Source organism: Gossypium hirsutum, chromosome A03 (assembly GCF_007990345.1).
Source record: "Gossypium hirsutum isolate 1008001.06 chromosome A03, Gossypium_hirsutum_v2.1, whole genome shotgun sequence".
NCBI lineage: Eukaryota > Viridiplantae > Streptophyta > Magnoliopsida > Malvales > Malvaceae > Gossypium > Gossypium hirsutum.
This window is the reverse complement of record NC_053426.1, coordinates 1,370,849-1,387,171: the sequence shown is the minus strand read 5'-3', so window position 1 is coordinate 1,387,171 and position 16,323 is coordinate 1,370,849. Positions and strand designations below refer to the sequence as shown.

The 16,323-nt window shown below is 33.5% G+C and overlaps 1 protein-coding gene across 1 annotated transcript; it reads right to left on the bottom strand.

The window, feature by feature from the left end:
- Positions 1 to 7,252: 7,252 nt before the first annotated feature.
- LOC107933711 (protein SIEVE ELEMENT OCCLUSION B-like) lies at positions 7,253 to 9,443 on the bottom strand. The gene is made up of 8 exons (XM_041104032.1): positions 9,237 to 9,443; positions 9,059 to 9,142; positions 8,567 to 8,968; positions 8,325 to 8,433; positions 8,103 to 8,233; positions 7,913 to 8,017; positions 7,541 to 7,837; positions 7,253 to 7,450 (listed from the first exon to the last, which is right to left on the bottom strand). Exons 1-8 carry the CDS (start codon positions 9,441 to 9,443, stop codon positions 7,253 to 7,255), a joined length of 1,533 nt encoding a protein of 510 aa, XP_040959966.1.
- Positions 9,444 to 16,323: the final 6,880 nt, after the last annotated feature.

Here is a 16,323-nt window from a genome sequence, read left to right as displayed (position 1 = left end):
TTCAGCACTCAATGATGGCAGAATTTAAGATGACAGATTTGGGAGAACTTCATCATTTTCTTGGCATTGAAGTTTATCAATCCGAGAAAGGAATTTTTATTTCACAAGAGAGCTACGCAAAGGAAGTTCTAAAAAAATTCATGATGGAAAATGCGAATCCAGTCTCTACTCCATGCATTACAGGTCTGAAGTTATCTAAAGAGGGTGAAGGAAAGCTTGTCAATTCTACCATATTCAGAAGTTTGGTTGGGAAGTTGATGTATCTGACTTCGACAAGGCCTGATATCGTGTATGCTGTTAGCTTGGTAAGTAGATTCATGGAGAAACCTTACTCCAATCACTGGGAGGCTGCCAAGAGAATATTGAGATATGTGAAGGGAACCATTGATTATGGAATTTTCTATAAAGCTAATACATTAGTTGATCTCATTGGTTATACGGATAGTGATTTAGCAGGAAGCATTGATGATAGCAGAAGCACTTCTGGTTATGTTTTTCACCTTGGTAGTGGTGCAGTTTCATGGAGTTCAAAGAAACAATCAATTGTGGCGCTTTCGACTAAAGAAGCTGAATATATCGCTGCATCTTATGCAGGATGTCAATTGATTTGGTTACGTGGAATTTTGGAAAGTCTTAAGCAGAAGCAAAGCAAGTCAACAATTTTGTTTTGTGACAATAGTTCTACTATTTCGGTCACAAAAGATCCAGTTCTTCATAGAAGGACAAAACACATTCGCATTCGATATCACTTCTTAAGGGAACTAGTGAATAATGGTGATGTTCAAGTTGAATATTGCAAGACGGAAGATCAGATGGCTGATATCTTCACAAAGCCTCTAAGTGGACAAGTCTTCAAGAAAAATGTTGAAAGGTTGGGAGTTCAAAGAAAGTTTAATTTAAGGGAGGCATTGTTGGCACATAATTAAATTAACCTTGCACAAATAAATTATGAAAAGTTAGAAGAGTGAAGAGACTTGAATATGAAAAGTGAAAAAACTTGAATATGAATAGTGAAGAGACTTGAAGATGAAAAGTTAAGAGGCTTGAATATGAAAAGATACACACATGCATGAATAGTCACAACTCCTAGCATATAGTGATATAGATGAATAGTCACTTACAACTCCTATATAAAGAGTTGTATGTGATGAAGAATTATTAACTTTGTGTGCTTGAAATAAAAGATTATTTAAAAGAATTTTTTCCTACAAAATTTATTTCTCTTCTCCATTATATTCTTTATCATTTTCTTTGTTTTATTTCTCCAAATATTAATCATTCAACTACATTGTTAGCACCACTTTTGCACCCCATGAATAGCTTGAAAGCATGTTGAAGATCGCAATTGTTGTTGCATGAGCATCACCTCCTCTAGAACACTTGCATGATAGCTACAAAACACCCAACTTAGGTTACGATCGTTATTTTTCGGTTTCAAAAATGATTGAGATTTCGAAAGCAAAATAAAACAGCCGAATAACCTCGCAGCAGATTTTGTGTAATGCATCATGCGCGCCATCAATGGCAGACAAGTTGGTCTGATAGTCGGATGCATCGATGTGTCCCTACAAGACAAAACAAAGCCAAAGCATTGTCTTGAAAATCTTTCCATTTTCTGGAATATAAACATAATGAAATCTTAAGTTTATCAAAGTTTACATTCATAGAAAGGTTAATGTTGGGAATGATATGACGCAAAACATTGCGAGTGACTTGAAGAACTGGTGTAACATCAACAACACGACCATCGAGGACATGAGTCGACCGAATTCGCTCATTCATCGCATCGTCGAACATCCAATGCTCATTCCTCATCGAATTCTGGGATGTTTTTGATGAGGATGAGACGGGGGTAGGGCAAGCCATTGTCGAATACATGAAAGTAATACTATTTTTTGATGTTTGATGTGTGATGTGTTTACTAAGCATTGTAGGGTTTATATAGTGATGAGAACAACTGTTGTTCTATTTGTTTAAGTTTTTTTTTTGAAATATATATAAATAATATTACACAACGTTATAAACGTTGATTCGGCTGATATGTACGTATCAAATATTTTAATATTATTTATTAATATATGTTTGTACGAAAGTAGTTTTTCATGTGCTCGTATGAACGCCTTCAAGTTTTTCATGTGCCCTTAAAATTAGGATCTGTATTATGATATAATTACTGTAATTGTATTATGGTGTAATATTTAATTTTTAAGTGATCTGGATAACATGTAACCATGAACTTGATGTCTTCTACAATATCTGAGTTGTGGAATTTTTTTAAAAAGATAATGTGATATGATTAAAATTTAAGAAAAATATAAATTGAGGTCGACATTAATGAATGTTGAGTTTCACTTAAAATTTTTAAGAGAGAACCCTTTAATATTAGAATTGAATTTGTTCAATACACCAAAATAAATAGTCTTCTATGTTCTATCTTAAACTGTAAATAACCAAGTATTTAGAAATGATAATTTTCAAACATATCACAATAGTTATCCACTTATTGACATTTGAACAAAGACATATTGTCAAGAATCAATTATTAAGTAATGGATGTCAGTTTCTATCATGAAAAAGCTAAAATTAACAATGGCACAAATGAGGCTTGGTGATATGATTGTTGAGCAGAACAAGTAGGTAATAGGGAAGAGACTTAAGGGTAGAGTCAATAGCTGACCATAAAACCCATTTGGGGGAGTAAAAGATAAATGGTTATGATTGTCACCCAAAATGAAGTATCATTAAGAATCAAGAAAATTATGAATAACCATTCTTTCATCACCACCTTCCCCACCTTGCTGAACGGAGAATCACTGTCGCTACCGTCAACCTGTCGAAGCCCTCCGGTGGGCTGAGAACCGCTTGAAAAGTGGCTGTTGCAACCAGTGCCGCCACCACTAGAAAAGCATCACATGTTTCGGTCTAGATATTTGTACCGTATGACATTGTCAAGAAGTGTAGGCTTTGGTTCAAAATTTACTTGCTTCATGGAAGGAGTAACATTAATGTCATTGGTCTTCATTACATGACTATGTTTAGCTTCTGCTTGGATTAAAACATCTTTCATGTCTGGATTATTAGTAGCACGATCAACAATGTCCAGAACTATTAAATCTACTAGGTTTTTTGCGACAATGTTACACTTTAGTAACAATTTCACAACGTGCACGGTAGAATTTAGCAATGATGACATGGATGAGTGCAAAAAAGGATTGTAAGTTTGTTCAAGTCGCGTATTTGATTTATTACTTTAAACATTAAAAAAGAAACTTAGATTTTGACACAACTTAAAATGCAAACGAATCAAAAATTAAAGAAAAATAATTAAAATAAATAAAATAGAATAATAAATTAAATATTAGAACAATAAAGAAAATAATAAAGAAAATAGATGAAAAAGATAGATTGTAGCGTGTAGAAGTCCTAAAGAGTCTTAGAAACAAGAAGAATTCACAATCGTCTTTAAGTGGCTCTAATTTCCCCTCTAAGAAAAAAAAACTTTACAAGAAAGAAGTTTGAAGATGATCCCACAATCTGAAAAAGATTATTAAAACTCTTCTAAAAGAAAACCGAAGAAAAAAATTATTGAAATAAAAAACTAAAAGAGAATTTATTAACTGAAAAAAGAAATGGATTGATCTGTGTGCAATGCAAAGGCCTTTATATAAGCTAGCTAAATAAATCTAAATAAAACTCTTAAGTATACTAGAACTCTAATTAACCTAAACAATGAGTAGTTTTAAACTTAAACTTTTTGTTGAGATAGAACTCCTAAATAACTTACAATACTTAATAATTATAAAAAATTTGGAATAAAAAATAAAAAATAATAAAAGTTTATAAATACAATATTGAGCTTATATATAATAAAAATTAAACCTAAAACCTCAATCTAATATAATTTAAACTCTAATTAAAAATCCGAAACTCGTAATTTTCGTAATAATCTCGTCCATAAATTCAACTTGCATAGTCTTCACTTAAACGGTCATAACTTGAGTTCCTAAACTCGAAATCGAGTGATTCAAAATGCATTTCGAAAATTAGAGATAGATATTCGAATGCTATGAAGACATCTTAATCCAAAAATGCCTAGATCCCATCCAAAAATTTGTGGCAAGTTGACTAATCATTTCAGCTTGAAAATTGATAACTTGGTTAAATTGACTTTAATACATTTCAACCAGTCTGTGTATTTATCATTCCTCATTTTCTCAAAAAGATCTATCCTCACATACTGACTTTGATCGAATCTTGGTTTGATTTACTTGACCTTCGACCTTGTTGTTGGGCCTTGAAATAGTGTAAGTTCCATGGGCCCGAAATTGAGCATTGAGACTCGTATCAAATAATAATCTTACTCTTAATATCCTATTGACGAAATGATAATTATGGTTAAATTATACTAATAGTTCATGTCGTATGTGGTTCTAGTGGATTTGGTCTGCATTCCAACTTGATCAATTTTAATATTTTGGACATTCTGAATATTAAAATTTTAAACTTTACTTAAAAGACTATTTGGATAGTTAAGAAAAATGACTTGGATTTTTTGTGATTTTTTTTGTCAGCCAATAGTAAAAAAATTATTAAATGAGAAAATAGCCCACTAAAGACAGTGGACTAAAACTAATTTTCATAACACAAATACTAATCAAATATTAATAATTGCATATTGATTTATTTTATACTCAAGCAATTAATTTAACCAAAAATAGAATTAACACAAACTAAATTTCTAAGCCACACTAAAGTAAGGGAAAGTTAAATTGTTTATATAATTCAGTTTTCCTACGTTTGTGGAGTCTAGTTTAGTGTGATGAATCTACTATATTTGAAATCAATACAACCAATGATCATAGTTCTAACATAGCCCAGTGAAGAATCCTCATTTTTGTACCTCAAAGACTTGATATCTCACTACTAAATTCTTCTTCTTGAGAATTTAGGTTGTAAAAATATTCACAAAATAGTTACATTCTCACAAATAATGTTCCTTACTGAATAAATAGTGCTCTTTTGAAAAGAAAGAGTTTATCAGGCCATACAAGTTCTCTCATATATATAAAATTTTTTGAGACTTGCGGACATATCAAAGATTAATCACAATCCTATCTAAATAGTAGTTAAAGTAGTCAAATATAATATACTATTAACGACCAAAGTGGATTGTTGGTAGATAAGCTTTCAAGTTTTGATCCGATCAAGGAATTTGATATAATTGATCAAATGTGATCCTCGGGATAAGTATCTCCAAGTGAATTAATCTTTAATGATGGACTTGAATCATTCCACAATATTAACACAACCCAAAGGGTTATTTAAATAAATTGTCAAACTTTCAAATACAACAAGTTGTTATTTTATCACAATGGTAGTGGAAGCGACACTTCCATTAACACATTGCAACAACTTCAAAATATGTCAACAATTTACCATAAATCTAAAATAAAATCAAATGATGTTATGAAATAAATTAACTATAATAATTTTGTTGAAATTTTGATTACCACCATAAATTTTGTTGAGGTAGTTATGAAAGTAGCGCAAGGTACAGTTGTAGCACTACGTATGTTACATAAATAGTCTTATTCGGAATTGATAATATTTTGAATTAAAACATTACTTACCTAATTTTATTCAGAGTTGATACTCTTTTGAATTAAAACATTACTGCATAACTTTTAAAATTAAAACTAAAATAAAATATATAAAAAATAGTGAACGATAAAGCGTTTGTTAAAGTTTTGTAAACCTCAAAATTAATATTTCTACAACATCTATTTTTACAATATTCATTTTTCTTTAAAAATTTTATTTTAAACTATGCCATATAAGATTTGATGTTTCATTTAATGGAGGGCTTTACTAATACAATCTTGATAATTCGATAATGTAGTTAGTATATTTTAAAGTTTGAGGACTAATTCACAATAAAAATTATAATTTAGAGATCTACTATGAATTTAACTCATTATTTAAAAAAAAATCCAAGCCATAAACTTAAATGAACTCTTTATTTCGGGAAGTAGTCTTACAAGGCAAACTACAAATGCAACACAAACAATCAGATAAAATTAAGTAAGGCTCTTCAATAACCAGTGTGGGATATTAAAAGAGCCCTAAACATTATTAGAAAACCTAGCAAAGATGTCGACTCTAGATATGATAATCATATCATAATACCAAACAAACCTCCCCAAAACCATCTATTTTCCCCTTCTTTACCTCACTCTGCACAGCAGCGATACAAGAAATTCAACTCCATCGGACGACCACACTCAGCACATTGCACCCTCTCCAGAATTCTACCACCGTTACTCGGAAGGATAAGGCGAGTGCAATGATGGTGCTGGATAACCCCTTCTAACTTCTTACGAAGTGCCGGGATAAAACCCATTTGCTTGGCAAGTTTTTCCTATTCATTAAAGCTCTCCATGGTGCTAAGCACTTTCTCTCCGTTGGCTTTCACCATTTCACCCGATTCGGTGTAGAACACAGCCCATCCATTTTTACTACTGTCATATCCAAGCATCGTCATCACTTCTTGCTTTAAAACATCGTTTTCAATTATTAGAATATACACATTCCTTGCCCATACCTTGCCCATACCATTCTCATACCTACCCATATCTTGGAAAGGTCAAAGTTATGGGCACCAAATATTTATTTAGTGTTGGGCATGGAATAATAGCAATTTTTGATCCCTAATTGTATAGGGACTTTGCAAGGTGGCCCTTGAACTTCAACTATAAATAGGCCTAACCATTGCTCATTCTAATCATCTCACATTTGCTATTCTCTACTTAAGGCATTGTTCTTTCTAATCATCCCACATTTACCATTCTCTACTTAAGGCATTGTTCTTTCTCCCTATTTGTAAAGTTTCACTTGTATTTTGGAGTGAAATAAATTTGGTAGTGCCTGAGGACGTAGGCAAGATTTGCTGAACCTCGTTAAAATTCTGGTGATCTTTACTATTTATTTTTCCATATTTTGTGAGCGTGATTGTAGTGATTTATTGCGCTATTAAATTACGATAAAGGGATATTCTGGCTAGGAAAGACTTGGTACTTAAGTGATCCTCGTGATCCACCTCTCTTTCTGGGAATTGAACTTAATGTGATTTTTTAGTACAATAATTTTACTCTTTCACACGCTTCCGTGCAACATCAATGGTCTTCCCATGTTGGGTTTTCGAGTACAACATGCTCTCTAATAGGTTCCAAAAGAACCACACATTGTCATCTTCCTAAGCATGGCTAAGTTCCTTCTCTTTGATTAAACCAGTAATCTTTTTCCCTCGTTCCCTTGCATTTTTCTTTCTAACATAAACCATTTCTATGCCAATATCGAGAGCGTTTGCAACCCCTTTTGTTGCGGTAGTGAAACTTTCGATCCATTCCATTTTCACACCACCATAGAAACAAACCACTTTCTGTTGGCTCACCTGATTATAACAACACAAAACCAAAAATAAATTAAGCATATTAGTTGATCTACACACATATATTAAAGTTATGTGGGGATGTTCATGTACCCAAGTAGGTAAGTTTGTTTCAAGGTGACCAACGAGAAGGTCAAGTGTCCAAGGTTTAGCTTTCCAAAAACTTTCTTCTTTTTCACTGCTAAACGGGAAAGCTGAATTTCCCCATATCCACATCATGCTGAGTGCATTTGGGCATAAAACCTTTCCTTGTGGATTCAATGTTACCGTAATTGGTTTCTTAACGAAACCCCATTCTTCCCTTATGTATTTAATCACTGCTGGTTCAATGGCAACATGGTGGCTCACAGTATACCACGACATAATTGATTGCAGGATCGAAAACTTTTCCTGATAACCATTATTCCAAGTTGTTCTGTCCACAATTGGGAGCTATATGATCTCATAGTTAAGCCCAGATGATACCCTTTCTTTGTAAACAACTTCAAGAACCCGAATCTCCTCTTCGAAGATATCAATATCTGAAATGAGCAATAAAACATACTTTCTTCTCAAGACATTGATATAAACCTGTTAAATTATACCAGCAACGTTAACATACGATCCAATGAATTTTAAAACATGGTTGAAACTTGCAACATGGAATTAAATAGACCTCGGCCCTGTCTAGATTCAAGAGATTCTCTTCCTTGCCAAAGATGTTTTGGAGAATCATCAAGTTGTCCACTTGAGGTGTTTCAATGGTACGCTTGAAGTGTGCAAAAGCTTCCATTAGCTTCTTCTCATCTGCATCTCATTACAATCATACTCAACTTTTTATATAAATGTATATATATAGGATTTATAATTCTAGATTTGTAGTCAAGGATGGGCTCACCAATACGCTCATAACAAAGACATAATTGACTTTGAAGGTGTTCATGTATGCTGCTAACTTTATGTGTCAGCTTGATAGTTCTAATGCCTTTGAAGTCGATGTAGTGAACCTGAAATGATTCAAACAAAAGATTTAATTGTTGGTAAATTAAATGTTGTCATATTGTCTGATTGAGCACATAGAAAATTCATAACTCACTCGTGTCTCATCCCTACAAGGTCTGTAATCTACCTAGTACAAACGATGACACTCGAAATGATCCAGTAGGTAGCAGTATGGATATGAGCCATAGCAGTCGACAATGGTGGCTCATCGATGGAAATATACTTAGAAGGTAGCTCAGTAAGCTCAACAATGCACTTGGTTACATCGACCATTGCATTGATGAGCTTGCTGAGTGCATCAAAGTGGGTTTTCAGTGTTTGGGAGTGCTCTAAAATGTACGGTTTCTTGAGGAGAGCCACTGATTTGGCCAATGAGTTGGACGTGCAAAGCTGAGCGATAAGCCAAAACTCCCCGAAATTCACTGCAAAAGCCGCTATTGTTAGCACCACTTTTGCACCCCATGAATAGCTTGAAAGCATATTGAAGATCGCCATTGTTGTTGCATGAGCATCACCTCCTCTAGAACACTTGCATGATAGCTACAAAACACCCAACTTAGGTTACGATCGTTATTTTTCGGTTTCAAAAATGTTCGAGATTCTGAAAGCAAAATAAAACAGTCGAATAACCTCGCAGCAGATTTTGTGTGATGCATCAAGCGCGCCATCAACGGTAGACAAGCTGGTCTGATCGTCGGATGCATCGATGTGTCCCTACAAGACAAGAGAAACCCAAAGCATTGTCTTCAAAACCTTTCCATTTTTTGGAATATAAACATCATGAAATCTTAAGTTTATCAAAGTTTACATTCATAGAAAGATTAATGTTGGGAATGATATGACGCAGAACATTGCGAGTGACTTGAAGAACGGGTGTAACATCAACAACACGACCATCGGGGACATGAGTCGACCGAATTCGCTCATTCATCGCATCGTCGAACATCCAATGCTCATTCCTCATCGATTGCTGGGATGTTTTTGATGAGGATGAGACTTGGGTAGGGCGAGCCATTATCCAATACATGAAAGTACTACTATTTTTTGATTTTTGACGTATTTACTAAGCATTGTAGGGTTTATATAGTGATGAGAACTAACTGTTTTGTTATTTGTTTAAGTTTTCTTTTGTAATATGTATAAATAATATTACACAACGTTATAAACGTTGATTCCGCCTTTAATATTTTTTTAAGTATTTTAATATTATTTATTAATATATGCTTTTGGGGTTGAGTTCGTATGAACGCCTTTTCAAGTTTTTCATGTGCCCTTAAAATTAGGATCTGTACTATGATATAATTACTTTAATTGATAGTGTCGAGTTCATGGTGTAATTTTTAATTTTGAAGTACCATGAACTTGATATCTTCTACAATGTCCGAGTTGTGGACAATTTTTTTATAAAAAAAATATAATTTGATTAAAATTTAAGAAAAATATAAATTAAAGTCGACATCAATGAATGTTGAGTTTCACTTAAAATTCTATCCTAAATCCTAAATAGAAGTATTAGGAAAAGATAATTTTCAAGCATATCACAATGGCTACCCACTTATTGACATTTGAAAGAAGATATATTGCCGAGAATCATTCATCAATTAATGGATGTTGATTTCTATCATGAAAGACAAATAAGGAGAGTTGCTTATGCTCTATCATTCTTACTCACTCTAATTAAACAATGAAGATTAAAGACCCTTATGTTTTATCTCTCATGCAACGAAGCGACAATAATGTTTGGTTAGATTAGGCAATGTCAGTTTTGTGACTGCTGATAAGAAGAGTATCGAGTTGGCATTTACTTTGGCGATTACAGGTATTAGAAGACCTGGTTTGTTCAAGGTATGGTGGTAAGTTCTCATTTTGGTTTTTGGATGCAGATCCTATCTCTACTGTTTTCAGAATTGCTGGGTTATGGAGCTGGTATGGCTTGTTGATGCCGGTTTTTGAGGAAAGTGTTTTGTGAGGGAGTGACAGTATTTGTTGTTTTTTTACTGTATTTTAATGTTGAGCATGGTTTTTGTATTGGGTGTGAGCACTTCGTGGGGGTGGTATGTCTTCCGTTGATTGTTTCTTTCTTAGTTTTTTGGCTTTTTTGTATGATCTTGATCGAGTGAAAAAAAAACGACAATAATGCTAGAAGATGTATTGATGCTGACAGGACTTCCAATGGACAAGCATCCTATAATTGATGTAGAAGCCCATTTTTACCCGGGCCCATAAAACAACAAGCCAAACAGAGCCGGGCCCATTAAAACCCTAGCCCCAAACAATGTAGCCCAAATAAAAAAAAAACAACAAAGAAAAAAAATCAGATTTTTCAAACCCTAGGTGTGCCGCACCTAGGAGCTTCTGACCACCTGTTCCACTGGCCACGCCTGCAGCAAGCCACCGTCCAATCACCCTTACCATTACCTGCAAACAACAGCAACAAGAGGACAGTACCAATGCAGAATAGAAAAGAAAAAGAAAATGTATTGCAAATCGGCTATAAAAGCCGATCTCTTGTAAACAAAAACGGAGGGTTCATTTTTTTGAAATACAAAAGGAAATACAGTAGACATTGAATACTAAAAAGAAAAGATTCAAATAGCAAGCAGAAATCCACAAAACAGATTCGGGAAAATAAGTTAAAAGGGTATTTTTTCCTTCTTTGTCCTTTTTTCATTTATTTTTTTACCTACTAACATGGATACATAGATATTTTAAATTAATCTTTAAAAGTATATAAAAATATAAAAAAATAAAAAAGTACCTTTTTATACACGGTGGCCGGCGACGACGGGGCTACGGCGGAGGCTGGGTGGCTCCCTGGCCGAATTCTGGGTTTACCCAGAGAGGGGGGAGAGCATTCAAGATTTTTTTTTAAAAAGAAAACACCCGAGAAATGAAATATTTGAAAAAAAAATGATTTTATAAACCCCATGAAACGGCGCCATTTTGGACTTAATCCCCAGAGCCAAAACGTCGTCGTTTTGCCTTGGTCGACCCGAATTCTACCCGCTCCAGGCCTGGGATCCGCGTGTTTTCGTTTGATGGTCTAATTTCGCATTTGGCCCTTCCGCATTTTTCTGCTTTCAAATTTTGTTTTTTAGTTTTTTAATTTATGCCCAGAAATTTTATTTCGTTTCCAATTTAGTCCCTTTGAAGCTGGGCGTTTTGGGACAAGAGAATATTGCCTTTTTGGTCCCTCCACTTCTTTTACGCATTACATTTCGGTCCTCCCTTTTTTTTAATTTGCCCCAAACTTTCTGTTTCAAATTCAATCTAATCTTTTTTTTGTTATTTAACTCCTTACTATTAAATTAGTTAATTTCATTATTTTTACTATTATTTATATTCATTATTATTACTATTCTTCTTCTTATTATTATTATTACTACAACTATTATTATTATGATTATATTTTCTCTTCATACTTATTTTATTATTGTTAATTATTACATTATTACATCATTAATTTTATTTTGTTACCATTATTTTTATTTTTTATTTTTATTACCATTATTGTTATTATTACTATTATATTACCATTATTATTTTCACTATTTTCATTATTATTATTACTATTATTATTTTTATTATTATTTACTACTATTATTTATTATCGTTCTTACCATTATTATTGCTACTATCCTTATTATCCTTTTTTACTATTATTATAATTACTTTATTTATTATCATTATTATTACTATTATATTTTTATCACTACTACGGTTATTATTATTGTTATTATTATTATCTTATTTTTATTACTATTATTATTTTTGTAATTACTATTACTATTGTATTATGACTATTATTATATTTTCATCTATATTTATTTTCTTATTACTCATCTATTATATTTCTTATCTATTTATATTTTCATTATTATTATATTTTAGGTACTATATCTATGTTTATATTTAGGTATTAATATCATTATTTTACTATTGTTATATTTTTCATATTATCATTATCATCATTATTAATATATATATATGTGTATTTTTCATGTTCATATTAGTATTTTCTACTATTATTACAAATATATTATTTCTTTTATTATATTATTAGAACATTTTTTATTATTATTTTCTTTATTGTGAATATTATTGTTATTTTTATTCTAATATTGTATTTTAATAGTTTTTCATTAATTGTATCATCGTTTGCATTATTTACAAATTCCTATTGCAAATGATATTATTTTTTTTGTGTTTTTAACTAATTTCAATAAATAAGGCAACGTACCGATTTCAACACTATGTCTCTGATTTCATCGCTATGCTGGGTGGATATCATTGGCTCGTGTTAAAAATGAGATGTCCTTCTAAAAAAAACCAAAAATTTCAAATTCTCAATATTCCAATCGGATCGCGATTAAATATTAAATTAAACTTGTATTTTTGAGAATTAAGACAACGCGTGTTTAACAAGATACCAATTTTGGGCGTCGCGAGGGTGCTAATATCTTCCTCGTGCGTAACCGACTCCCGAACCCTATTTTTCTCTGGATCTTCGCGTAGACCCAAATTCGGCCTTCATTTTTGTTCAAAAATAAATTTTCTTTTTTTTAAAAAAAGAGGATTTATTAGGTGTCCGATCACACCTAGAAAAAAGATCAGTGGCGACTTCTTTTCTTTTTAAAACTGAAATTCCATTTTCAAATTTTTAAATAATCGCCTCAACTAGGGACCAAAGTGAAATTTTTATGTCACTACAGTTGGCGACTCCACTAGGGACTATTTTTTTTGAAAGTCGAGTCTGGAGTTAAGCACGTGTTGTCAAATTTTTTGAAATTCCTTGTTCAAATTCATATTTATTCGTGATCTTGAAAATTTTGTTTTTGAAGACCATGCATTCGCATCATGTTGTAAATATTTTTTTAATTTTTTTTATTTTCTTATTTTTCAGCTATAAGTTTTAATTTTTAGTTTTTTTTTTAGTTTTAATAAAAATGAAAAGGTTTGTGACTTTCTCCCCACACACCGTGCACTTAAATTTTTGCATAACATGAGCTCTTTACCCGAGCTCCGTCTGCTTAAGTGGAAGTAAACGCTATGCCTTCGTGAGTTAACTCGTCCCTCCGTATAGGCCAGTGAATACTTTTGAGTTACATATGACTTATGCTTTCGTGAGTTAACTTGTCCCTCCGCATAGGCATAAGTAAATGTAATCCCTCGAATTGAACTCATAAGCTTGTGATGGGCAATGACCGAGGTTCTATACTAATCTTAATAGATGATAGTACGAACAATTCGAGTACCTGTCTAGAACCGAAACCGCATGTAGTGAACCATATGAGCCACCTAATTAGAGCCATGCTGAACCTCTGTCCGTTAATAGTCACCAAAATAAGTACACGGGAGAAACGCCTCTTGCCTTTCATTTCCTTTACATTTACACCGTTTATGTAAAGGAATTGAAACGGGTAGCTTAATTTGTTAGAGTTGCCATAGTTTTTCTCAGTTCATATTTATTGTAATTATTAACCAAGGTTGTTTGTCTTTATTTTTATTTTTCATCATGCATCATAGGCATCTTGATTAGAAAGGTGTTGATTAGAGATCGGTTGCCAAAAACGGGTTTCTGATGGAGGAGTCAATTACACAAGTGACCAAGAAAAATGCAGTGATTCGAGACTGGTATTTGAAAACTCAGAAAGCGAAAGGGGACAGTTTAACAGAAGGATGTATCTCCAATCTTCCAGAGCAGGTAAATACAAATGCTCGTCAGAATAACCTTGAGGATTTGACTCGAATTTGGAAACAGTGAGATTCAGACACTAGGGGCATCTTCACCGAAAAGGATGGGGATATAGCTCACTTGATCGCTGTCAATGTAGACGAACAACTGATTCAAGCCATGGTTCGATTCTGGGATCCAGCTTACCAATGTTTCACTTTCAATCAGGAAGATATGACTCTAACCATAGAAGGGTATGCTGCCTTGCTTCGCATTGTCAATGTACAATTCAGCAAGATATATGTGAAAGAGCCCAAACCAATGACCTTCAAGAAAAAGTTAGTGAGGTTGATGGGAATGACTGATATGTGGGCTGAAAAACAAATAAAGAAAAAGAACGAAGTTAGTTGTGTTCCGTGGTTTTCTCTACGAGATTTAGTTTAAAACCATCTAGATATTATGAAGAGGATGGATCTGTTTGCTTTGGCCATTTATGGATTAATTGTCTTCCTAAAGGTTCTCAGGCATGTAAAAGTTGTGGTAGTGGATTTCTCCGAAAGGTTGAGGCAAGGGATTAACCCCGTCCCGACTATCTTGGCTGAGAATTTTAGATCTCTAAGCAGTTGTAGGAGAAAAGGGGAAGGATGTTTTATCGGATGTGCGTAGTTACTTAATGTTTGGATTCTGAGCCATTTCTAGAAAGTAGAGCGCACACCCTTCCACATGTTTTCAAAAACCTTTGCCCCATTGAAGGCTTATCTTGAGAAAGATTGGCCAAAGGATGTCAATGAACAGCACTGGGCTTTGGTTTTTCAAAACCTTCACACCGAAGAGATAACCTAGAGAACACCATGGATCCGTCCTTCAGTTCTATTATACAAATATGGAAGCCAAGATTGGGTACCTTTACTAGGATTATGGGAAGGAGTTGGATATGCCTCATTAATGGTTCAAAGATAGTTTACTTCACGATAATTAATACCTACTACCGGAGGATTGGCATAGTCTGAGTTTGCCTTTACAGGTGAGGGTTACATGAAAAGAGTCCGAGATATTGCAAAGTCTTGGAAGGAAATTCACCTAATGAAGTTAGCTCTCTACCTGATACCATCACTCAAGATTATGACATATGGAGACAACGACAAGTGAACTGTCAACAAATCTCGCCGACGGATTATACTTTCCAGAATCCTTTCTCCAAAAAAATGTCATCCGAGTTGAAAATATCAAGACATGAATTTGAACTTGAAAATGCTAAGCTGTTACGAGATATCAATTCTCTTCAAGAGGAAAACTACCAGCTGAAAATCGATGTTCAAATTGAAAAATCTAAAATCGGGAAAGCTTAAAGAGAGGCTGAGATCGAAAAAACAATTTAAGGGATCTTCATTTGGAAAATAAGAAATTAAGAAACACTATAAAAAATAGTGGTTGGGGCAAATCGTCAGCAGAATGGAAGGAAGAAATTAGCAATATCAAAGGTGGGGTGGAATTCTGGAGAGGGAAAGTAAAGAAAGAAGAGGAAAAAGCTGCGCGTGCTGTGATAGAGTTAGAAAAGAAGAATCTTGAATATGAAACCGTGTCTGCAGAACTAATGACTAGTCAGTCTAAACATCAAGAGCTAATAGAGAAAGTACAAGATTTAGAAAATACACTGCAAGCTCAACAGCAACAATTGGATAATCTCCTAAAAGTCCTGGAAGAAAAGAATAGTTAGTACAACAGAGACACTCACGCCTACGAAAGAGCTCTCCAAGAAAAGGAATGCAACTCGAATTTTTGATCAATGAAATTGGCAAGGCGGCTATGCAAGTCGTGTAATCATCAGATAAAGCTGAAGCTCTCAGTTACCAATTCCCTTCGAGTCAAAGATCAAGCATATTAGAATTCTTAGAACGAATAAAGAAACAAGGCAATGTGGCTAGAAAATTTATGCAGCTGTTGAATCAAATATAGCGGAACGTTTTGTAATAGACTCTTTTGATTAATGAAATGCCTTAGTAGGGGCCATCTTGAAATCAACACCAATTTCTTGCACATTCATTCATGACTAACATTCATTTGTCATTCATCCATTCATCCGTTCTTTACATGTATATATCACCATAATCATTCACTGAGGCTAAAACCGTATAATCCGCAGTTGCGACACTACAAGTCTAGAATCACACCATTTTTATAGGATGCGCTGAAAAGCTAGAATTATGGAAGCCGAGTTCAA

Excerpts from the sequence above, each read along its gene's own strand:
- LOC107933711 (XM_041104032.1), bottom strand. The coding sequence starts at position 9,443 with ATGGCTCGCCCTACCCAAGTCTCATCCTCATCAAAAACATCCCAGCAA. Across the intron at positions 8,234-8,324 it reads TCTTTGTTATGAGCGTATTG|ATGAGAAGAAGCTAATGGAA; the intron begins GTGAGCCCATCC and ends AATGAGATGCAG. Across the intron at positions 8,018-8,102 it reads TGAATCTAGACAGGGCCGAG|GTTTATATCAATGTCTTGAG; the intron begins GTCTATTTAATT and ends ATAATTTAACAG.